The sequence below is a fragment of the Truncatella angustata genome (assembly GCF_020726525.1).
Source record: "Truncatella angustata strain MPI-SDFR-AT-0073 chromosome Unknown BKA67scaffold_12, whole genome shotgun sequence".
NCBI classification, from domain to species: domain Eukaryota; kingdom Fungi; phylum Ascomycota; class Sordariomycetes; order Amphisphaeriales; family Sporocadaceae; genus Truncatella; species Truncatella angustata.
The window spans coordinates 652,338-675,917 of NW_025763392.1; the positions used below are offsets into that span (position 1 = coordinate 652,338).

The window sequence follows — 23,580 nt, forward strand, 5'->3', positions numbered from 1 at the left end:
GAACAGTCGGCATCTTTGAATTATAGTTTGAAACGCATGCCATAGACAGGAGCTTGGTGTCAGTGGCTAAAATTGATATTGGCCAGCTGATAGCCATGGCCGTACTCCCCGACCTGGCCGCCGTGGATGTAGTACTAGTACCACACGACAACGCGGCAAGTTCACTCCGACTCTGGACATGAGATCCGCCATTACCACCTAGAAAACGAGACTTGAATGAGAATAGAAAAGAAGAAAATAGGAAAGGCAGAGCAAAGATAAAAGAAATGAGAAAACAAAAAGAAGAAGAAGAAAAGCCGTCAGTAGCTCACTATCCCTACCACACAAAAGTAAGATGCAAAGCACTGGTTGTCATAATCATCATGAATCAGCGTGGTATTAGTACATTGGCTCTATGATGCATGCCTAGACTCCATTTCATGTCGTGATACAGCTCGATAGCGGCCCCATGCCACTTATTTGTCCTCAGTATCCTCGTTCTTGGCTAGATCGTGCTCCTTCAGAAGTGTCGTAATCTCGTCTGCGCTCCAGAGTCTGTGGTAGATCTTGCCGTCCTCGGTTTGTCCCACCGTAGCAAACTCGACTGTTGGCAAGTTAGTATCGATGGGGCTTTAGTATCACCGGATTGATTGATAGAAAGAGGGGAGGGGAAAAATGGAAGGAGAGCTTACTCTTCTCGCTGCTTAGCTTGGTCGAGTCCATCGTCTTGCTGAGCACCTTGACCGCCATGCCGCATGCCTCCTTTAACGTGCAGTCCTCCTTGTAATCTTGCTTCAACAGGCTGGACGCGCTGGCATTGTTGGCGCCGGCACTTGTCGCCTTCCAGCCGCCGTAGTTGCCAGAGGGGTTGCTGAGGTAGAGCTGGAACTGTCTCTGGGGGTCCCACCCGGCGTAGATGAACGAGACACCAAACGGCCGCAGACCACCATGTTGTGTGTATCCCTGCTTCAGATCGCATAGTCTTCGGACAAGCTGCTCGCAGGGGATGTCCTCGTTGTAGGTGAGTAGGTAGCGTTGGGCGGCTTGTCGGGCGTAGTTGATGAGGATGTTGGCGTCGGCTGTCATACCTGCGACAGCGCAGATCATGTTGCTGCACCTTGTCAGCATTATGGCCGCCCACTGTTTCACGAACAGCACATGGGCACATACTCGTTGAGGATGTACAGCTTCTCTGCCGATGTGTCCTGCTCCAACAGCTTCGACGTCACCTTTCTCTCAGCAGCCAGGACGATTCCATCTTTTGCAAGAATGCCGATGGCTGTGCCGGCGTGGGAGATGGCCTCTAACGCATATTCGACCTGGTAGAGACGACCTTCGGGGGAGAAGATGGTTGTCTGTGTTCATCGGTGATAATTAGTTGCTGCTGTGTGGGGGGGCTTCGGAGGCTGGCCAGGCATGGAAAGCTTACTCGGGAGTCGTAACGGCGAGACATGATGGGATGTGTGTTCGTTCAAGCTGCCTTTTGGAAATGAATCTCTGTATTTACGACGGCAATGTTGTGGACTTCGGGCGTGGTTGGGCGAGGGCAGCACAGAGTGGTGGCAGATTAATGAATTGAGGTTTGGGAAGGCTGAGAACGGGCCTGGGACGCTGTCACCACAATCGCAGCTGCTGTTTCCTAACCCGCTGTACTACTGGAGAGCTGGGTGCTGGGAGCTAGGCAAGAAACCCATACGCGTAGCTCACTTGCACTTGGCCCGCAGCTTAAGCCTAGCCTCGAGGAACTGAAGAACCAAGCAGGGCACAGACCAACTGACGGCATGGTGCGTCAGCCTCGTTTAATGCAGCCGAAGTGCTGAGTTTGGGTGAGGGTGCCACATCTTGGAGGTCTACGCACACCCTTAGTCTAGCCTAGACTAGACTAGGTGATCATGGAATACTGCTTACCAAGCCACAGCCACAGTGGAAGTGGGGGGAATGGCCGCTTCCATGAAAGCCCGTGCTTCTTTCTCCAGCTTGCAGAGGCAGCAGCGCAGTGAAAGTGAAAAGAAAGAAGAGGTCCAAGCTTCGGGGGAGAGGTCGGACCAATGATGATATGATTTTATGGAGGTGCGATTGCAGATACCGGTCGCCGGTCGTCTCCTCCACCACCTCCACCTTTTCCAACCCAAAACTGCCATTTCGAAGGCAGATTCGCCAGAACCACAGTAACAACATCAGCTCGAGAGCTACACTGCTGCGAGTTGCGCGATATTTTCACACACGTACCAGCTGCATCCTCGACGCGCCACCTCCGCACTGAGCTTCAATCTGTATATTGACAATCCACCTGACATCATACCCACTTACCCACCCAGCGACACGCGATTCGCGCCAGTCGCAAATCTTCAGTCGCGTCTCCCCTCCGAGTCTCGTTTGCTGTTGACTCACAACGCCATATCCGAGCGCAACATTCACTTGTTCGCGCCCATCACCAAAAACATCTCCGTCATACGCTCGCGACCACATATACCCGCCTCGCCTCATCGCCCGGACTCACACTCCCACGCTGACACTGACGCTCACACTCACGCCACGCATCCCATCACAGGGCGATCGCGACTTGGATCGCAGGAAATCGCATTTCATCCGGTCCGGGACAGGAGCTTGACTGCCGTGCGGGAACTAGTTCTGGGGAATTCCGCATTGCCCTTTTCCGTCGCCATATGTTCTGGTTCTCTTCAGAGATCATAGTTCATGTATTCTGCGTAGATATTCATGATTGTTTGATGACTGCCCTCTTATTTGGCCTTTCCTAGCCCATCTGTAAAACCCCCCCTCCTCAGGCACTCCCAAGACATCATCCATTGAAGCTACACATACCAAAACACGCCCTACCACATAGTCCGGAATACCACCGCGTCAGACCTTCGGGACCAGAGCCGTAACAAATCCAATCATGTCTGGTAAGCGCGCCACCCGCAAAAGCCAAGGAGTCACAGATCCCGACCCCGACCCCGTCCCCCCCGTGCTTCCGTCTTCCTCGGCGGCTTCCTCCCATAAGTCGACCGAGCATGCGGGAGACCCAGGCGTATCCACCAGTCAATCGACGATGGCCCCCCAGAGACAGACCCGGCACACCCAGAAACCTGCTACAGACGCTCTAACCCATCCCTCTTCAACATTAGGAGAACAGGAGGCCCGTCGATCCGCACGAGCGACCAAAGGCCAGCACACGAAAGCTTTTGACCAATCCCCGCCAGCCAAGAAGAAGGGCGGTAGCAAGAAGAGCAAGAAGGCCGAGAAGGAAGAGAAGGAAGAGAAGGAGGAGGAAGTCGAGGATGAAGAGATCATCCGTTGTGCCTGCGGCGCAACCACCCAAGATGACGACGACCCCGACGAGCCATGGATCGCCTGCGAGCAGTGCGGCGCCTGGCAACACAACGTCTGTATGGGTATGAGCATTTACGACGACGAACTGCCTAAGGAGTACTTCTGCGAGTTGTGCAAACCCGAAGACCACAAAGAGCTGCTGACCGCTGTAGCCAAGGGCGAGAAGCTTTGGCTCACGCGACGACAGAAGCACGAGGAGGAGAACAAGAAGAAGAAGACGAAGAAGGGCAAGGGCAAGAAGAGAGAAAGCGACGCCAAAGATCGCTCCTCGCCAGCTGCCTCCACCACAAAGTCGAAAGCATCCCCTGCCCCAGAGGTCAAGAAGGAAGAGGATGCAGCGGCCAAGGGCAAGCGCAAATCTCGAGACCACTCCCAAGGCCCTTCGAGTAAGCTGCGCAAGGTCGACAACGCTCGCGCCGTCCCCGCGCCGCCCAACTACACACCCCCCGCAGATCTGGCAGAGGGCATCGACAAGCTTGAGGGATCAAGAAAGAGTCGCGCCGAGGGAATCCGCAAATCTCTCGATGTTGCTCTTGAGGAAGCCATCAAGACAAAGTTGTTCAGGGTGTCCAAGGACACGACCAAGAAAGCCGTCACCGAGCGCCATGCTATCGAGATCGAACGCGCCGTTCATGACAGTCATCCCAACGCCACCGCCGCGGCGAATCAGATCCGTACCCTCGTGTTCAACCTTAAGAAGAACATTGAGCTCGCGGCCCGTGTATTCAACCGAACCCTCACTGCTCCTGCCCTGGCCGCCATGTCCAGCGACGAGATGCAGACCGAGGAGCTGCAGCGCAAAACACAGCAAATGAAGGAGCTTGCTGATAAACAAGCAACCCTGATCACCGAGGACGCGCCACGTGTAAGACGTACTCATAAGGGTGAAGAGGTCGTGGAGAACGACAGCTTCACGGCAGCCGAGGAAGTCCCCTCGACTATCCGAAGACAGAGCGTCAGAGAAAACAAGGAAACCTCCGCAGACTCATCTGCTCACACAGCATCTGACCCTCTCCGCATTGATACGTCCGGAAAACAACAGTCACCCCGACAAAGCAATTTCGACTTGGAAAAGGTCTTCTCCGCTGTTTCTCCAGGCACTACTCAGCGTCGACCTTCCGCCCCAGCTCCAGCAGCCGGTCCCGTTGATGATCCAGACGTAGATAGGATGTTACAAGACGATGGAGCTGAGTCGCCTCCCTACTCACCAACGGAGAATTTGGATCCGGATGTCGTCTGGCAAGGACATCTCAAGATGACCAATCTGGCTGATATCGGCATCTTGGCCAAATTTGCCGGTGGCGCCGACCTGAAGCAGGTCAGAGGCATCGGCTGGGATGAACTGATACCGCCGCTGGTCTCCGTTGCTGGGCGCATCCCTGAGGACAAGGCAGTACCATATCTCTGCGGTCTGAGGTACAACAACCAGGTTGACTTGGTCATCACTAGCCTCGCCCCAGCGAGCGCTGATCCGAACGCCAAGAGCCAGTTTATGGCCGTTATCAACTATTTCCAGTCAAAGCAGCGCTATGGCGTCGTCGGCGAGAGGAAGCTTGGTCAAGTGCGAGATACCTATCTTATACCACTACCCGCAGGTCATGGTCCGTTGCCAGAGATCCTGGAAAACATTGACGGTCACCAGGTCCCTCTGTCTCGACCGGAGCCCCTGTTGTTGATGGTCTTCGTGGTCAGAGACGAGAACATTCCCATCGAGCCGGCGCAGCCAAAGGTACAACAAGCAACACCAACACCATCGGTGCAAGCTACTCCCACGCCTGCTCCCGACAGAAAGCCGTCAGTTCCCGCGCCTACCTGGTCACCAGCAACCCCTCAGGGAGCTTTCCCCAGCAACGGTCTTCCACCGCAGACCCACCACCAAAGCCACACGCCTATCCCACCACCGGTCATCCCTGGCCAGCCAGGCCAGCAAGCACCTCCAAGACAACCACCTCCCGTGGCCCCTCCCGCCCAGGGTGTCGCACAGGACGTCAATGCTCTTAGGCAGGCTCAGATCGAAGGCGAACAGAAAGCACGCCAAGTGCTTGGGCCCCTGTTCACCAGCCCCACCGTTACCTTTCTTCTGCCTCATGCTGCCAGGATGAAGGAAGGGGAGTGGAATGCTGTGAAACGGTGCATCGAGCGTGACCCCAGGGCGAGAGAGGATCTGCCTCTGCTTAGTCGGCTGCTCACCGAAGAGGGTAACAACGCAAAACAGAATGGAACGTCGCAGCCGCCCGCTCCGACGGCGTCGCCTGGTGTCGTGCAGAATACGATCGCCGCGGCACAGGCGACCTTGCCCTCAGGGGCTCCTGCGCCAGCCCAGCCCAAGGTCTAAGAAGGAAGGGGCGCAATCAGTACATTGGGTGTCGATGTGTATATATCACTGGAGCAGTGAGTAGGAGGGCGTGACCAAGGCGGCAGGCGGTTCATCTATTTGGTGCATGTCGTTGGTTCATACCAAATACTTCTGGAGCTCTTTTTTATGGTCGTCGTGGATACCTCTCTGGAACTGCTTGCTCGCGAATTTGTTGGTTTCTGGGGAGTTATGGCGAGCCCTTTCTTGCTGGAAAAAAAATCGTCATTGGTTTTTGTCACTTTCTTTTCGGCCCCTAGCTTAGAACACAAGCTTGTCTCAATAAAATCAAAGTCCATCCACGTATACTGCTCTTGTATGCTTGTCTCATAACAAAGCTCACCTCGATGAGCATCGTAGCTACCCGGAACCTCTAGTTCGGCTTCAGGTTTTCTCAGCGCCTACGTCTCATTGTCAAACTCACTGCCTCCCGCATCCCATGGTCCCGGTCAGGCCCCAGACCAGATCAGGCTCTACTGATTGACGCCGGATATCACTGCCGGGCCCTGACGCTCTGGTGCTGGTGTAGATGCTCCAAAGAGATGCGGAAAGTATGCAATGCTCGCGGTAGAAGTTGGCACTTTGCTATAACCACCAGTTCCCTGACGCGGTCTCTATCTGGCCGCTCATGAGCAGTTTCAAAGGGCCTGGCTAGTGGTTGCGAGATGACACTGTCGATGACTCTGTGTTCTGGTCAGCGGATCCCGTCAAGTTCTGTACAGTGGGGGGTCAAGCTAGTTGTTTCCCGGGTGGCGTACGATAGAATGTAAGACTTGTCGTTTTTTCACATCTATCTCTCTCAATTTTTTGGGACGCCGTGTGGGGAAACATTTCATGTGGCTGCATGTCTTCAATAGTTTATCTGCGCTCTAGAGGAAATTATGTTCGCCCAATAATTCCATCAGATCATGGCATTTTTCTGGGGACGAGAACTCAGGGGCCAAAGCTCGAGACAACAGTAACAGAATTTTATTCGCATTCTTCGCAAAACAATTGAGATCTCTCTCCTCGTCATTTGTTCTTTCGAAAAGATATTTGCGAATGGATTATGTAGCAGGAAAGAAAAACCTACGATTCACGTCGTTTATTTGCACTAACTTTGTTGAAACGCGGTCAAATATGCCTGTTTCTTTTTTTTTTTTTTTCAAATTCTTTTTTTCAACGATCTCCTCGAAGTCATTGGCCTAACCGCTACGTGCAAGTCACTGATCTCTCGTGTCACAATCATGGGTAGTCATGGGTAGCTTTCGTTGTTTGGCACTACCGAAACGCTGGACAGCATTGGATACGGGCTTTTTTCGATGCACTGTTGACCACGGGTTCCGGGGGCAGTAGAACAATGCCATAAATCTCCAGACTCGGCTAACTCATTATTTCAAGCGAACCACATCGCCGGTTGATGATTGAGTTATGGCTCCGCACAACTTCCTAGGGAGGGAGGGGGGGACATCTTCCATGTGACCCATCGGACAGCATTTTACGTGCGCTGCACAAGATGATCCTCGATTGAGCCCGCGCAGGGCGTTCAAGGATCATCCATTTTGATGTATTCTATCAACAAACGACATGGCAGCCTCCGAGTCAATCAACGGAGACACTGGGCCCTTAAGAAGGGTGGTCCTTCAAAATCGGGTTTGTCACGCTCTCTGTCGACATCAGTTCAATATCTAAATTAAGACAAATAATCGTGTCCAGAATCTTTTCGGCCCTTTCTTCTCAACTGATATCATGTGCCTCCGAGCTGTCAAGTATACGGAACCGGATTCCTTGGACTGACCCTGTATCAAGAGTGTTAGCTCACAGTGTGAGGATCCGTGCTTCAGAGCGTGTTTTCGAACCTTGCATTAATGCTTCTCTAAGCGCCTTGAAATGTTTCTCGTCCTTGCCGAGAAGATGGATTGCCAACATCAGCATGCGGACTGCCCCATCTTTCGGCTGTGTACTGAGCAAGATCGAACTTTAGACTCTATGATCGATGTTCGGAAGGCCGCAATATAGTCAATGTGACTCTTCCCTAGAAGCTTGGGTACGGGCTGTCTGGATAAAGATGCAAAAGTTCGCAGAGGCTCGATAATAATGTAAATTGCCGGATTTAGAGCTCATGTTTTCTGGTGAATCGGCTTCGAGTCTCCAGATTGCCGCTGACAAGAGAACAAGGATTCTAACTGGTTCTTGCGCGGTCCTATGGTCATCTCTACACTACAGCCGCTTAGGTTTTGTTGAAATAAGCATGAGATGTAACTGTTCTTACTGCGGGCTAAGTTGAATACCTCTGCTCATCGAAGGCTTACACTTCAAAACCACTTAAAATTCCATGTTCGTTCGCGGTAGCGATCGCACTCCTTACGCCAAAACAGGATTTTCTTTTCCAGCTCTTCGGATGTTGATTCATGATCGATATGACTGAGAAATACGTAATCGCTCGTTGCAATTACGGAGTTATCAATTTCGAACTTGGTTCACCTATAATCAGCTCCATTGTGGTAATTGATCGCGCCGTGAGAGTCCCAGTTAACAATCAGTGCTAATGCCCAACACAGCGAAGATCCTGTCATGGGCATTTGTAGCTGTAAGATATCTCGGGCGCGCAGAATTATGTTGGAAATCGTTAATTTTGGGGTATCTCTTTGATGGGGTTTATTTGTACCAGTTCGAGAAGCACTGCTCTCGGCCAGGCTGGCCATCGATCTCGTCTTTTGCCGAGTTGCCGAGACGATGCCATCGTCTCCCATACGTTCTTGTACATCATGCGCATCTAGTAGACCTGATGGTCACACTCTTTTTCTTTAGACTGAGGATGTATAGGTCCCATCACCAGAGATGACGTAGTTCAGAGTCCATATTTGTACTAAATAGAGTATGTTCATCTTCAATTTATGTCTATCGCATGAGTATCCATCTTGATGCCCTACATATATTACAAGGCCACATTAGGCACTGCGGCGCCGTCACTCCTCGTGACGTGTGCATGCGTTACAACACATCCGAGGCCATCCTCAACTTAAATGGATGATCCAAGAGTATGCAGTAGCCAGAAGAGCCCAGTTTCCTGGTGGTCGTATTGATAGGGAGCTCCGTAAATCTCCTGTGGCGGTGCTGATACGACCGCGCTATAATCCCCTGTGGAAGGCAAGCGTCTTGGGAATATTCAGCCTATCGACACTGCGAGCTTTGGTTTTGGCGTTTTGCTTTGAGTAAACAAAACTGAGCTCAAGACAAAGACTTGCTTGATCTCGCGATTTCACGATGACCCCGTAAAGTGTAGATGAGAAGAGCAAGGGGATGAGCAGGGCTGAGCCTCTTGGAAGCGGGGCAGCCGAGTCAGGTAAGCATGCAAGCTTATGCTCACTTATGTACCCCAGAATCCATCTCGTCTGTGTTGCTCAAAATAAACTTATGATAGAACCTGCATGTCGCGTTCCTAATATGGTAGGAGACAACGGATCTACCTAATCTAGCTTTTGAACACTTTCATTCTGGTGCATGGCCCGTGTAACCAACGCTGAACAAGCGGTTTGTGAGTGGGTATGCTCCGTACTCAATCCCCAACAACGATCCACCCTTCCTTCATCTTGAAGCCGTTTCCCAATGGCAGCTCTTTCAAAAAAGATTTCCCAAGCACACCTCCAAAGTTTTGCTTGTGTCTAGAGGAATTGGCTAGTCACTAACAATTGCCGACAATGCACGCCACTCAGCAGGAAGAAGTCTGCATACTTGGAAAGATGTCCCGTAGCTCAGTGGAATCTTGACAAGTCTTGGCCACCGTCTCTTTCGCTATGCTGCCATGCGGGTGGTGCTCAGGAGCAGGATCATCGAGCCATCAACACAGAAATCCACGAAGCCACATAAACCGGAACATTGATTGGCCTGGATGTGATAATAACCTGTCTTATCCTACATTATACACCGCTTGCATCAACTTTTCGCGGCAGCGGGACCACCCGCCTTCAACCGACTGCACGGTAACTGCGTAACCTTAGGGCCATCTTGCCCGTCGCCAGGCTGTTCGGCACTCGACGTGCACACGGCAACTCCGCAAATCATCGTTGTATGGCTCCAAAACCATCCACAGTTGATGACTTGTTACTCAATACGGATCGGTAGAACGTTAGAGATCAATCAAGCGAGATGACGGGATCTCGAAGCGCATTATAATTAGAAGCATGAGAGAAGAATCTTAAAAACTGGATACACGCCTACCCAATCCAGCATAAGGTGGGTTTGGCATCTCGTATTTGCCGACATATTGACCCTGGGCAGGCCATGCTTGCCAGGGTCTCTGCGACCCCACGTTCTGCGAACGATCGTCAAGAAACTCGTATTGCTCAAGACGTAAGAAATAAATAAATAAATAGAGCTGCTGCTGCTGCTCATGGGCTCTCGAAATGGCATCTCCTCACACTGTCATTCACTCGTTATATAATTCGACAGGAACAGCCATTTCACAGTCAAGATGAGCGGCTTCACTCTTCTCGCCCTTGCGGCGGCTGCATCGGCAGCTGTGCTTGAGTTCCCGCTTCACATTCAGAATACCTATGTAAGCCATGCCGGTACAATAAGCCATTCAGTGTAGAATCGATCACTAATGAGTTTGCAGTCCTCGATAGAACTTGAGATCGGCTCCCCAGCCAAGCCGTACCGATTATTGTTTGATACTGGATCAGCAACGGCATGGATGGTGAACAGCGACTGCACGGACACCTCGTGCCCCAACCTCAGCGCGTACAGCCGCGTCGGCTATAACGCCACAGCCTCCTCCACATCAGTCGATTTGGACTCGTACACCCGCATTCCGTATATCGACGGCGATGTCGTCAACGGATTTGCAATCCAGGATGTGTTTGAAGACGAGAAGGGTACTGTGCAATGGAACCAGACTTTCCTCTCCGTGAACGAGAGTAGCTGGCGCTGGATCACAGCTGACGGCTTCCTCGGCCTCGCCTTTTCGTCAATCGCTGAGAGCAAGACCTCGACTTTGGTCGAGACATTGCTTTGGGACGACCAACTCGACGCGTCCCGCTTCGCTTTGTTCTACGGCACAAATCTGCTCGATACAGGCGACCAGGATGGTGTCCTTACCATCGGCGGAAGCCACGAGGATACCTATGTCGACGGCGAAGTAGTCTACATGCCTCTGCGCGCTGAGGACCCTTATCAGCTCTGGCGAGCACCACTTCGCTCCGTCAACGTCCTCGCAACGGGCACCAACACTACCGTGGCTGTGAACAACGGTCAAATGCCCACCACCGGTGATGCAGCAGGCACATTTCCCAAATACAACACCACGTGGCCAGTCTACGGCACGGCTGTCTTTGACACAGGCGCTGGCCGTATCTCAGTCCCAACGGAGATCATTGCCCCGATTTACTTCAACCTTGGCTGGAATGTCACAAAGCTTCTGAATGGCGAGGAGCGCATGCAATGCCAGCATCTAAACGCTACCTGGGGACTATCGTTTACATTTGGTGAGGGCGCAGAGGCGGACGACGTGACCTTCACAATTAGGGGCGATGAATTCACCTACCCCAACGACCAATGCATGCCGCCTATCGACGACAGCGGCAGCTATGGCTTTGCTCTCATCGGTGCTACCTTCTTGAGACGCCATTACTCGGTTTTCGACTTTGGCGCGACGAGAGTCGAGGACTACCAGCCCAAGATTGGATTCGGAAGATTGAAGGAGGAGTATGACTACTTGACCAAGACAGCCTAGCAAGATAGGCCAGAAATTAGAATATTGCCAAGGACGCCTCATGGCATATAATATACCTATCAATAACAAAGCTATCAGCACAACGCCCGCATATTGTGAGAGCCGTCGCCTTCTGACCTACAAGTGTCATCAACACTCGAAGAAAGGCCTTGTCCGTGGACGTCACCTCAGACGCACAGAACTGCTTTGAAATGCCACATACTCGGGTTCTCGGACATGAAACCCCGCCGTCTTATAAATCATTTTATCGATATGCATCTGTGCTAAAGTTACCAAAAATGACACCCAATCATACTGCATCCAAATCACCATAGAACTCGGCAATTCCGCCCACACTGGGGTACGTGGACCATCCCCGCGGTGATGCTATGGATGTGCAGAATATCTTACTCTCAATCTGGGGATCGACTGGGCCTGCGGGGTAGAAACCGGGGTCAACTGTGCAACGCGGCTCGAGAACCAGTGTATCAAAGCACCGGAATTTCCGGACCTCTATACACGTACTTGGCACCATCGCTTATAATGACTTATTTTCCACAATCCCCATCGTTCGACGAGTCGTACGTTTCTGGGTTCGAAATGCAGACCGCTTCATACGCTCTCACCCCACAATGACTGCCAAAGAGGAAACCGAACATATGGAAAACGGACTAGATTCGGTGGAGGAAGTGGATGGAGAAAAGCCGGGCATTTCCGCAAGGAGCGATCTGATCCCGCAGCCGACGAACGATCCCAATGACCCCCTTGTATGTCATTGACACACTCAGCTCGGGTTAGGTCCGCGTCCAGCTAACACGTTCTCATAGAATTGGCCGACCCGGGAAAAATATGCGACCTACCTGACGATATCCTTCTTCACCCTCTTGTCAACCATCAACTCTTCGAACTTCTCCGTGGCAATATCACCAGTCTCCAAAGAGTTCGGCGTCACCACCACTCAAGCTGGATACCTAGTGTGCTTCAATGTGCTCGCCATCGGGCTGGGCAACCTCTTCTGGGTAGCACTGATGCGATGCATCGGCAAGCGACCCATTTATCTGGTTTCGCTGCTGCTCATGACGGGCAGTAACGTCTGGAGTTACGAAGCAGGCACTTACGCAAGTCTTCTGGCCAGTCGTATCGTGTCGGGTTTCGCCTGCGCTGCTGCCGACGCCACGGTCCCCGCCGTGGTGGCAGACTTGTTCTTTGTCCACGAGCGAGGTCATTGGATGATGATCTACCACCTTGCCCTGAGCGGCGGTTTCTTCCTCGGACCACTCATTATGGCCTACATTGTGCAGGGTGCTGGCTGGCGCTGGATGTGTGGTGTCCTGGCGATTGCGGGCGCAGCGACGTTCGTTGTTGGCATCTTCACCATTCGGGAGTCAACGTACAAACGTGCCCAGGCAGAGGCGACCCTACCAGCGTCTGCATACCCGGCGAAGCGGACAATCGTGCAGAACCTGGACGTGCTGCGCGGGATCAACAGGGAGGAGAGCTTCTGGGGGATCGTCTGGAACATGGTCGTCATGATGGCCTACTTGCCCATCACGTGGACCGGGTTCACCATCGGCGTGTTCGTGGGGTGGAACATCGTCGTGCAGCTGACGGCGAGTCAGACGTTCATCAAGCCTCCATACAGCTTCTCGCAGGGCGAGGTCGGCCTCCTGTCCCTCTCTGGCTTCGTCGGTGCCTGCCTAGCCTTCTTCTTCGGCGGCAAGCTCATCGACCTCATCGCGACGCGCATGACGCGGGCCAAGGGCAGGCGCGAGCCAGAGTACCGTCTCCCGGCGATCCTGATACCGGCCCTCGTCGGCCCGGCTGGCATACTCGTCTTCGGACTCTGTGTTGCGCACAAGACGGCGTGGATTGGTGCGGCCGTCGGGTATGCCATGCAGGGGTTCGGGCTCACTGCGGTCGGCAATGTGGTAGTCACTTACTCGGTGGATGGGTATCAATCTGTAAGCTTCCCCAAACGAACATCTCAGCAAGGAGAGCATCACTAAATTGTGTATTTGCTTAGCTGGCGGGCGAGGCACTCGTCGTGGTGTTTGTCATTCGCAACACCATCGGAATGCTCTTGGCGCTGTATACCTACAACTGGCAGGCCGCGAGCGGCGTGCAGAACGTAAGTAGAAGCATGGCTGCTGCAGATTACCGACGACGATCGGGAACACTACTGACTATGTGCAGACATTTGGTGAGATGGTCGGAATTCAGTTTTTGGTTTTACTTCTCGCGATTCCCATGTACTTCTACGGGAAGCGTGTCAGACAATGGACGAGTACATTTGGGCCCGCCAAACATGTGTTTAGGCCGAATGAGTAGGTCAGAGTGTTTATCAGCCATCAAGGTCCGAAATCAGCTTGCGGCAAGGGCCAGCCCCCTGAAAGCAAAAGGCGACGGGAGTCATGATCATATGATGTGGACCTTATTGTCTCATATGATGTTCTGGTAGTGATCCATTTTGACACCGACGTTAGGCAGAACCGAGGATTCAATAAATGGCATTGGCTGAAGTCCCCCGCTGTGCTGACTTCAGCCGCACCTCAGGCGCGCGCGGTATTTGGCTTTTGATTTTCCCATACCCACTGCCAAGACATTTACTGCCTAAAATACCACTCTTGCGAGACTTGCAGCGGCACCGGCGCAGGGCACAGAAGGGCCAAGAGCCCCCAAACGGCTAAGCGCAATTCCTTTCAAGGCTTAGACGTCAACCATGGTGCTGACCCCGTAAATCCTCCATACCACGTCCCTTGCTGAAGGATCGAAAAGTCTGGGAACAAGCATTCATGCGCCTCTGCAGCAGATTGCGGCAGGGCTAAGTGTCGTCCTTGAGCTTAAACCGTTATTTCGATAGGAAAATCTTCTGCGGCACAGTAGGACTTGGCGCATGCTACGGATGAGATAAATAGAAGCAGAAGCCGCCGCGTGAGTGAGTGCAGTTGGTAGATAAACCACATCAATTAAGACTGAGAAAGCCTTCCGATCCAAGTCAGAGAACCACTCAAGCAAGTGTGATATAAGTTACGACTCGTCCACTCTTCACAACACCCCAGCATAACACAATGTCTTACCCCCATGGTGGTGCCTTCGGTGCCGGCCTGAACAACTGGGCCGGCGTCCAACTCGGTTCGCGCGCCGAGCCCGTCGCATACCCGCACCTGCACGCTCGAAACGACTCGAGCACCGGCAACCAGACAGACACTGTAAACCTCTACATCGATTCCGGGGGCAACACCGAGTACGAGTACGCCGCATCCATCGTCACGGCCTGCGCCGACCAGACGGTCTACGCCGCCCGATGCACCGCCGGACCCTCCACAACGTATGTGCCAGGTTTGGGAAACATAGATTCGGGCTGCGGCAGCGACGGACCTGTAAGTCTATTTTCAACTTCTAAACCCTCCCACCTTCGGACTTTGCTGACTCAGTCGCTCTCCACAACAGGTCGTGACCCTTACCGAGGGCCCATCCAAGTACATCGTCTCGACGGCGACGTCTACCTCGACGCGGGGCACGGGCGTGGCGATCACCATCGCGGAGACATGCGCGCTGAGCGGCACGACGGCGGCCGTCTGCACGGCGACGGTCTTCGCTACCGTCGGCCAGACCTCGACGTCGACGACGTCGACCACCACCGCCACGGGCACCAGCTATGCTCGCTACGACGTCGCCATCACGGCCGGCGCCGACAAGACCAAGAACCCCGCGGCTACGTGCGCCGCTGCTAACGCCGCTCCTGGGTTGAGCGCCAAGGGGGTGGCTGTCTGGGCCCTGGCCGGGTTTGCCGGTTTGGCTGGCTTCTTGGCTATGTAAAAGACCGGGGGCTTTGTTATGATTATGTAGTTTGTTGATACCCTTTTTATAAACCCTTCTAGATTGATTTGTTACATACACTATTATAGTGTACCGGTATCTCTTGTGATGAGCACATGATTCTGGAGCCCTGATCTTTTGGCGCACTTTGATTTAAAGCGATCACTGGTATAGTTGTGCATGCTATAGTCACGTGAATGGTATATGCCCTTAGTCAGCTGTCTGCAAACTCACCCCCAAGGCCACACTCTATGATCTCTCAGTTCGGTAGTCCAAAGCCCCCTGGCCCCATGGCTTTCGCTCAACAGTTCCGCCATGCCTCAACCCGCGCCTGCTACTCACTACGTCTTGGCCTGCGTCATGTCTAAACCGTAAAACCTGCCTGCCCTGCCTCGTGCCGCGCAACCGGGCGCCAAGACAATAGTACGTCCACCGAGGCTTTAGTTGCAGCGTTCATGAACATCGCGTCTTCTCCGGTCTCCGTGGACATGGCCGCTAATGAAATTGCCACGATATCTCGATTGTTTAATATTCATGTGTTTCGAGCCGAACTCGGACAATCATAATCGCTACCTCACTGCCAGTCATGTCCATGCTTATCAGTTCTAGTATTGGTCGCTGGAGAAAGTATATTAGTGCTCGGCCTTGTCAAATCGATGACAGCCATTCCTGATGGCATGGACACCAGCACTTTCCTCCCATCCATCAGCGAATTTGTGATAGGGACCATGAGTACCCTCCATTGTCGTCGCAAAAACTGGTCTTCAGCATTGGAGACAAAGGTGGCTCCGAGTGATGCATCGAATGGGCGTCTACTACAGTAGAAAGTAAGTGAAGGTGGCTAACCGGCCATTTGAAACTAAACCCAGGTGGTTTTTGTACTGTAATGACCGGGCACACGGACAATGGTATCGCTGTTGACTGCGTTGAGGTTGACCTCTTATCTCAGCGTCTGCATTGTTAAAAAAGGAATGGCAGCTGGTGAAATTGGGATTTTAAACCCAGGGTTTAAAAAGATCTTCTCGTTAGCTTCAGCTTGACGATTGAACTTGGAATGAAGAGCGGCTCTGTTATAACATACTCGTCGTTCGGTAAACCTGCAGTGATTTGGCTGCTAACTAGGTAGTAATAAATTAAACTAAAAATCTTAACGGCTTGCATGGTGATGCATCTACAAAAGATAGATAGGGAAAAGAAAAGACAGTTTGATATTCTATTATCTGATTCACCGTACACTACTTTCCAAAGTCATTTCTTGCCTTTCTCTCACACCGTGTCAGCTACTCATGAACCCCAAAGAGGAAGCTTGCGTAACAGCCCGATTTCATGATGCAGCTGAGGTCAACAGGGTATGTGAAAGGTTCGAACCGACTACCTAGTCAATCTACTCCAGTAATTTAACGTACTTACATTCACATTTATACATTGAAGCTTGGACTCTACAGAGTTGACTAGTATACCGTAGTACCCCTGAAGGGCTGAAAACTTCTGGATTACTGTGCCATATAAGGTCTTTTCCGTTTGACGGGTCAAATTGGCTGGTTTCTTGGCGATCTCTCAGGGTTCCTTCATGAGAATTACATTCAGCAGCGACTGTGCAGGTGGTTGCTGGGTTGCTGGGTCGCTGGTCTCAGGGCTTTGTTGGCCCCATTCAAACACTCTTGTTACCGCCCGCAATGAGCAATGAATATGTTATGCTAAAAGTCATTCCTCCTTAATGAGTTTGGATGTGAGACAATGGATTGTTCAAACATCACTTTTCACAGCGAGATTATTTCGTTAGAGTCTAAGCTTGTTAAAGTCGATGTTCATAGAACCCAATTAGAACAACAAGAAGTTCATTTGCAGTTCTAAACAATCTCCTATGAATCATGTGAGCAGGCAATCATAACAATGAGAAGCACCAACGCTAGTCAGACGCCTTTCATACACAATCGATCGAGACTACACATTCAGGTGAATCTTCTGAAAGATATTAAAGCGCTGTACAGCTGTCCAAAAGTTCAAATACTCCAAGAGCTCATTTTTCTTGTAGTTACACTACACCAGCCAGATTTGCCCCAGGAATCTCTCTTATCGACTTCCCAGCAGTTGAATACGTCCACGGCAAGATGGACCTCCTTTTTCTGATATTCGGCTTGCCTGTGCTCGTTGTACTCACAGACCCCTCAGTTTCAGGCAATATTTGCAGGCTTTTCGAGCAAATAGCTGAGAAAATCCGCACGAGCGACCGGCACCTTGTTGTCGCGTTGACACCAATTTTGCCGGAAATGTTCGCTATCACTGTCGCGCTCATGCATAGCTTTTACGCAGTGCTTCTATATCTTTACATGAGTTCTTTCGATTACTTTATCAGCAGAGCGGCTGCCAAACACCGTCAAGTTGAACTAGAGAGAAATCTTCGAGAACTGCATAAGCTTTACGACCAATCACAAAAGGAAATAGAAGGTCTGAGAGACGATTAGAAGCGAATTTCTTTATAGAAGGAGGAACTCGGCTTTGAGTTTCGCAGCCGCGATAACGAGTGGCGGCAGCGGGTCATGGAGCTAGAAAATAATCTGCGACGAGACATGAACAACATGATACAAAGCTGCGACCGACTCTTGAGTGCCAGCAACAATTCTCACGGCATCCATGTGCGCGAGAATTAGCGCGAATTCAAGAAGTAGGCTGAGAGCCACTAGAGAACACTCAAAGAACTTGGCGAGAGAATGTATAACCTGAAAAGGGAGCGAGAACAGTACAAGGAGCTCTGCAATGCCGCATTGCCGGAAGAACTGGGACTTAGGGAGAAACTTACAGCTGCTTGGGAGCAGATCGATATCCACCAGAGAGATGCTAGGGTGCGCAAGATAGAGTTGCATGTTGAGAGTTCAAGAGCTGACTAGGCCATGGAGAGATGCAAGAATCTGGAAGCCAGTTTGACGCGCTCGGAGGGCGAACTGCACGAAGTTATGTCCATCAAACAACAGACTGAGGCAAGCCTGAAGGTTCAGACGTTAAAAGTAGACAGATGGCGCGATCAGGGATTGCGAATGCGGCAGGAGTTGGCAGATCTTCATGAGCAATTAGACATACGAGTCCTGCAAAAATCCAATATAAACTTGCGAAGGAATACCTATGGTAGTATGACGGCTGGGGTATGCTAGACTAGAGGTCGAGTGCGACGACAGCGTCACTTCCATATTGAATTTCGCTGGAATAGAGCAGAAGGAGTAAGCGTCGGTGGCGAGCCTTTTAATACTAGGAAGATTTGGACGCGATTAAGGCGGTCTTTCTGTTTTGTATTACTTATGTTAGGTCAAAGCAATATTTCATTTGAATGATTCTCGTAGTAAAGCCTTCCAGGTAAAGAGGACAGGGCTATACTGGCTATGCTTCACATATTCATCATTAATTTTTCTATGCTTATCCTTGTCTGGCCACCATGAACTATTTCTTGTTCGGACATGAAGCCAGCGCCCATCAAGTACTTGACTGTCTCAGCGATGTCTTCGCCTCTGCCAGCACGTCCGGCAGGGTGACTCTCATGGGCGTCCGGATCAAGTTTGTTCCCCCACTTCCTACCGTTTACGTCTCCTTCGTAACACTCAGGAACGATCCTGATCCAGCCAAGCAAGATTGCGTTATCGCATATATTCTAACGAGAGACCGCCATTCCATGAGCGCCTTGGACTGATGATGTCAGCCTTGGTAACCGCCTATCCGACTTATGAGCATGGAAGCTGGAGGTGTGAACGATACAAGCGGCGAAATGAGTTCGGTCAGGCTTCTGTACTTCTTTCGATCTAATATAATTATGGAATCGCTTGCGATGTCAGAAACGGGTCGCTCAGGTTTGTCTCCACATATGCTGACACAGAGGTCCCTCAGTAGTCCGGTCGCCGCTCCACATTGCGCGTGAAATACCGGCGTTACTGACAAGGACGTTGTCCATCCTTCCTCCGAACTCGTTGCCGGCCTTCTTGGCGGTACTTCGGATTGCTGATAACTCCTGCAAAGTGGCGGTCATGTAGTTGACGCGCAGGTGGTAGTCCTTTAATGAGTGCTTGTTCAATACTCATGCTCCTTCTCATCGAGATTAGCGAGGTTTGTACGTTAAGAATATAGAATATATTCTGATAAAGAAAGACACGGTGTTATTGTTCTGATGATAGAAGTTGGCGTGCGGCCACAAAGCCGGTACCTTGAACGGCGCCCGAAATGGGAATATTCCTTTTGACATTGTCATAGCTTATGGACTCGCTAGGTGCAGTTTTGTCAATGTAGGCTCGTCCTACGGTTCGGTAGATGTTTATCTCTCACGTTAGTCTCACGTTAGTCTCACGTTAGTGTCTGACAATGCTAGCAAAACCAGATTCAGTATCTTGCTTGCAATCATGACATTGAATTTGTATCATTGTTGGATCTTGATGTGCCTATGCAGTTTCCAAGACTGCATTTTAGGTTGTTTACGTCTTTAGATAGGGGGCGATTTCTTACAGTAATGATGCTCGGATCATTATTGTAATGTATTTTGAAAACAGGAATTTATGGTAAGCATACGAAAGTCATTCGGCTCCGGAGCCTATGCATAAATAGCAGTGCACTTACATGTTCAGGCGACTCAGAATTCATTTCTACAGATTAAAATTTTAATACGCTTAAGAATTGCCACGTCCTCGTGGCAAATATTCCGGTCGCAGAAGTTGCCCTATGAAGACCGACTTCCCATAATGCCCATAATCTGCGTGTAATAGGTTTCGATGTGAGAAAGCAAATAGGGAAGATACATAGAGCCCGGTGTTGCCGAAGCAGAATAAGTAATCATAACTCTATCATAACACGTAATCCAACCAAAAACTCCGCCCCCAAATCCAGAATTATCGAGAGGGCTCTACTGTTTGTTGGTGAGCCCCTTCTTCCGTGATAGATGGGCTTTTCGATCCAGTCATAACTCTTCCCATTGGGCGTGCATCGTCTCTGATAACATCACGGACCTCAATCGCATCTTTTGTTTTCTTGTCATGTTCTGAGGTGCTATACTTGCGATATTCATAAGGTGCTGCAATTATATGAAGATGAAGGTAGTCGGCACTGTTGTCTGGTCGGAGGTGCAAGCCAAAGTGGAAGTCCTCGAACTTGAGCTGACCAGATGTGACCTTGGACTCGAGAACTCGGTAATGAGCAAGAGCCGCATCGTTGGCTTCCTTGCCGAAAGGCTCATCCTCAATCGCTTTGGCACGGCGCTCGACTGCGTCGAGCTGGAGCCGCAGAATTTTGTTTCGCACTGTCTCATTCGCCCAAGCACCTTTGAAAAGCTGAATCATATCATCGATGAGACCGACATTATCAACTGTCAAATCCACACCATTCCTGATATGCTCGATGGGATATGCTAGCAAATGAACCATGGACATACCAGCTTGGGCAGGCTTTTTCGGATACTGTTGAACCTCGAATGACGCCCAGTTGCTGATAATCTTAATCTGCTCAGTCTCTGCGAGAGCCTCGCCTTCCCAATTCTTTTTCTCCTTTCTCTGATCGGTCTGGCTTTTCACATCAGGAATTGCTTCCTGATGAAAGTCGTGAAATTGAGTTTCAATCTGTTTCTTCTTGCCACAAAACGTGAGTTCAAGATTTGGGCGCTGCTCTTGATACAGTGGATGATTCTCGCACGACATGGCTGTCTCTTCCCCTCTTTCGGCTGATGCTGAAACCATCTTATGTGAGTTGCGCGGCTGACGCCGCAGAAGGGACTTTAGTTTGCGCATGCGCTACATGGGCAGCTGTTTAATAATGTTTGATGAATGCCCGCACAAACAACGAAATGGCATTGTTTGCTCTAACTCATGCGTACAACGTGATTGCAGTCACAGGATACTTATCGCGAGGCACGCGAAGAATGTTGGAAATCATGTGTGACATGTCTTGAGGCTTCAGCCCGCAGATTCGCCCGGGGGGGCTGAGCGCTTCCAGCTAAGCCACTGGAACGTCATAGCAAGCGGATCAATATCTGATTGGCTCAATTGCACACCTGCTTAATTTTTGACTCACTCATCACGAGTCAGGGGATGTTATTTCTATTTACATTTGATTATTTCCTTGTCGCATTCTATTTCTTCTGATTACTCGTCTCCACACATTTTCATATTCGAGGATGCAAAACTTCTACTCAGCACTTGATCATGCTCACCCCGCCCGTTGCAGTCTTAACCTTTGACTGCGACACTCCAACAACACTTGACTCAAGGCTGATGGCATTCCCTTGACTGGCGTCTAGAACGAAAACGAATTCATCCAATCCAACCCCCCCGTATATATACTGATTGACTGTTCCCCAGGAAGTGCAAGTATTGAATGGTGTTTGTGCCGACTTTGACGATGGAGTGAAGATGGCTCGCCATGAAACTCGGGTTGTACCATTACTTCCCGCTGCGCTCAGTCCCATAGGGTATAGCCGTATAGTCAACTGCGATCCTAGCATCGACCCCAGTAAAGCAATCACGTCTTCACCTCCTAGACTGAATTGCTCCACGATGAGACCGGAGTTGTCAGAGGCGACAGCGACAGCCAGCGTTGAGTTGGTGGTCTCGTCAGTGTAGGTGCCTTCGTAGGTAGCCTCCGTCTCATCTTTCGCTTGGTCCCACATTGCAGGCACAAAGTTCGCGGTAACAATACTGGCCACCGTCGAGACTTGCGTGGTAGGATGCTCTCCTGCAGCAAGCACAGTGAACCCCAAACCTAGGTCTGGGAGAAGACCCACGAGAGATGCATACATACCAAGGTTACCGGACTTGGTGTACATCCAAGAAACTGGACTGCCGGGTGCACGGATGATTTCCCACGGCGCACCGACCGCAATATCTGGGTTGGAAGTGAACGCCTTGGGCTGCATCCAACTTCGAGTGGTCGCGGCGTCTAACAGCGTCGAATTCAACATTGCTCTCCCAACGGCGCGCATATCGTTGAGTGTGCTGTAATACCCTCCCGCCGGCGTCTCGTCTTCAGTATTTCCATCCCACCAGCTAATCGTGGAGTTGATGGGAATCATGGATGAGTCCGTTGTTGCTGGGGTGTTATAATAGGTACCGTTCAAGGACAGTGGTTTAACCAAGGAGTCTGCGAAGAGCTGTTCCATGGAGGATCCCGTGATGTTTTCGAGTGCATAGCTTAGTATCTGATATGCAGCATTCGAGTACACTGGAGTATTGAAAGAGAGGGTGACAGGATGCTGAGTTGGGAAATCTGCAAAGAATGCTGGCAGGTCTTGTCAGTATAATATATGAGCGGCCGAAACCAGGAATAGTCTTACCTGTACGATTGCATGGGAGCATTGATCTGGCTGCATCACCACAAGTCGAATGCGAACTGCCGCCTTGATCTCGGAGTCCTAGTGATTCGAGACCGGCTGCCAACGCCCCAGAATAGGCCGCATCTCGACTGATCCCGGCCATTTGGCTCGCCAATGCTCCTACTGTGATCGTTTCCCAAGATACATTGTTGATCCCGTCGTCTGACGCAGGTCTTTTTTGCGCGATGTCAGCGAGCTCCGGAACGAACTTTGTGATGGGTTGGTTCCATGAACTATCACCCGCAGCAATGAGATAGATGAAGACTGTCCAGAGCTTCGAAACGCTGCCAATGCGATAGACCGAGTTTGAGTCGACAGTGCTAACGCCAGACGTGTGTTGGCTGCTCAAGAGCTCGGGAGTATGATGGTAGGTGAACAAGGGTTGATCGTTATGAAGAGAATATAATTCCACAGAAAACGCAGTCGTGTTTGCGTCTAACAGACCAAAAGATGACCCATTTTTGAAAGCCTGCAATAGCTGTTTCTCTGAACTCTCGACAGCAGATGCAATATGACTACTCAACGTCAAATTGGACGGAGCAGGATAGTAGGCGTTTAGCAGGGGACATGGTTGATTCGGCGCTGCCAGCGTGCTGGGCAGCGAGACTAACACTGAAAACACAGTTGCTTGGAACAATTGATTACACCGCATTTTCGGGTTATATGAAAGATTCGGGGTTTATGAATAGCGAGTGACCGGATGGAACTTTATGGTAGCGCTGGCGGCGACTCTTATAGAAAACAACATTCCTGGTCTTTGCCATTGTAGCTCTACCAGTGCATACTTTGAAGAAGCCACCCCTGGCCAGCTTAATCTTACTGTTGTTGATGGCATCTAACGACATCCAGAGATTAAGTTGACGAAGGGAGACCTATCATCTCGCACTGCGGGGCCAAGGCTGCGCAACTCACACAGCCGTTCAAGCTGACTTTGGCGAAGTGGCTGTGCGATTTAGTTTCAGTTATTCCGAGAGAGGACCGCTGAAGATTCCTCAGCCCTAAGAGCAAATTGACACCATGCATCGACGTGTTATAGTTCATACGATGTTCACATGCGGAGTAGTGAGAAAT

At 51.0% G+C, this 23,580-nt stretch overlaps 7 protein-coding genes across 7 annotated transcripts; 4 read left to right on the forward strand and 3 right to left on the reverse strand.

The window, feature by feature from the left end:
* Positions 1-330: 330 nt before the first annotated feature.
* Positions 331-1,684, reverse strand: BKA67DRAFT_586926 (nucleophile aminohydrolase). Its single transcript, XM_046104285.1, has 4 exons — positions 1,409-1,684; positions 1,150-1,334; positions 672-1,090; positions 331-583 (listed from the first exon to the last, which is right to left on the reverse strand). Exons 1-4 carry the CDS (start codon positions 1,430-1,432, stop codon positions 456-458), a joined length of 756 nt encoding a protein of 251 aa, XP_045951623.1. The 5' UTR covers positions 1,433-1,684; the 3' UTR covers positions 331-455.
* A 1,194-nt stretch (positions 1,685-2,878) lies between these two features.
* BKA67DRAFT_527602 (uncharacterized protein) lies at positions 2,879-5,647 on the forward strand (the record flags this gene model as incomplete). The annotated part of the gene is made up of 3 exons (XM_046098873.1): positions 2,879-2,938; positions 3,116-5,165; positions 5,244-5,647. 3 exons carry the CDS (start codon positions 2,879-2,881, stop codon positions 5,645-5,647), a joined length of 2,514 nt encoding a protein of 837 aa, XP_045951624.1.
* Positions 5,648-10,118: 4,471 nt separating this feature from the next.
* Positions 10,119-11,378, forward strand: BKA67DRAFT_527828 (aspartic peptidase domain-containing protein; the record flags this gene model as incomplete). Its single annotated transcript, XM_046098900.1, has 2 exons — positions 10,119-10,202; positions 10,263-11,378. 2 exons carry the CDS (start codon positions 10,119-10,121, stop codon positions 11,376-11,378), a joined length of 1,200 nt encoding a protein of 399 aa, XP_045951625.1.
* Positions 11,379-11,989: 611 nt separating this feature from the next.
* On the forward strand, positions 11,990-13,685 carry BKA67DRAFT_664952 (polyamine transporter; the record flags this gene model as incomplete). Its single annotated transcript, XM_046108474.1, has 4 exons — positions 11,990-12,124; positions 12,185-13,318; positions 13,381-13,485; positions 13,551-13,685. 4 exons carry the CDS (start codon positions 11,990-11,992, stop codon positions 13,683-13,685), a joined length of 1,509 nt encoding a protein of 502 aa, XP_045951626.1.
* A 525-nt stretch (positions 13,686-14,210) lies between these two features.
* BKA67DRAFT_128964 (uncharacterized protein) lies at positions 14,211-15,205 on the forward strand. The gene is made up of 3 exons (XM_046094987.1): positions 14,211-14,288; positions 14,339-14,737; positions 14,808-15,205. The coding sequence occupies exons 2-3, from the start codon at positions 14,426-14,428 to the stop codon at positions 15,174-15,176; spliced, it is 681 nt and encodes a 226-aa protein (XP_045951627.1). The 5' UTR covers positions 14,211-14,288; positions 14,339-14,425; the 3' UTR covers positions 15,177-15,205.
* Positions 15,206-19,765: 4,560 nt separating this feature from the next.
* On the reverse strand, positions 19,766-21,081 carry BKA67DRAFT_586954 (uncharacterized protein). The gene has a single exon (XM_046104286.1). The coding sequence runs from the start codon at positions 20,927-20,929 to the stop codon at positions 20,039-20,041; it is 891 nt and encodes a 296-aa protein (XP_045951628.1). The 5' UTR covers positions 20,930-21,081; the 3' UTR covers positions 19,766-20,038.
* A 98-nt stretch (positions 21,082-21,179) lies between these two features.
* Positions 21,180-23,566, reverse strand: BKA67DRAFT_586955 (beta-lactamase/transpeptidase-like protein). The gene is made up of 2 exons (XM_046104287.1): positions 22,471-23,566; positions 21,180-22,415 (listed from the first exon to the last, which is right to left on the reverse strand). Exons 1-2 carry the CDS (start codon positions 23,159-23,161, stop codon positions 21,331-21,333), a joined length of 1,776 nt encoding a protein of 591 aa, XP_045951629.1. The 5' UTR covers positions 23,162-23,566; the 3' UTR covers positions 21,180-21,330.
* Between the last annotated feature and the right edge of the window lie 14 nt (positions 23,567-23,580).

Coding starts and splice junctions, on each gene's coding strand:
- BKA67DRAFT_128964 (XM_046094987.1), top strand. CDS start 14,426: ATGTCTTACCCCCATGGTGGTGCCTTCGGTGCCGGCCTGAACAACTGG. Junction 14,738..14,807: donor GCTGCGGCAGCGACGGACCT/GTAAGTCTATTT, acceptor TCTCCACAACAG/GTCGTGACCCTTACCGAGGG.
- BKA67DRAFT_586955 (XM_046104287.1), bottom strand. CDS start 23,161: ATGCGGTGTAATCAATTGTTCCAAGCAACTGTGTTTTCAGTGTTAGTC. Junction 22,416..22,470: donor GCTCCCATGCAATCGTACAG/GTAAGACTATTC, acceptor AAGACCTGCCAG/CATTCTTTGCAGATTTCCCA.
- BKA67DRAFT_586926 (XM_046104285.1), bottom strand. CDS start 1,432: ATGTCTCGCCGTTACGACTCCCGA. Junction 1,091..1,149: donor AAGCTGTACATCCTCAACGA/GTATGTGCCCAT, acceptor GACAAGGTGCAG/CAACATGATCTGCGCTGTCG. Junction 584..671: donor CAAGCTAAGCAGCGAGAAGA/GTAAGCTCTCCT, acceptor ACTTGCCAACAG/TCGAGTTTGCTACGGTGGGA.
- BKA67DRAFT_586954 (XM_046104286.1), bottom strand. CDS start 20,929: ATGCGCAAACTAAAGTCCCTTCTGCGGCGTCAGCCGCGCAACTCACAT.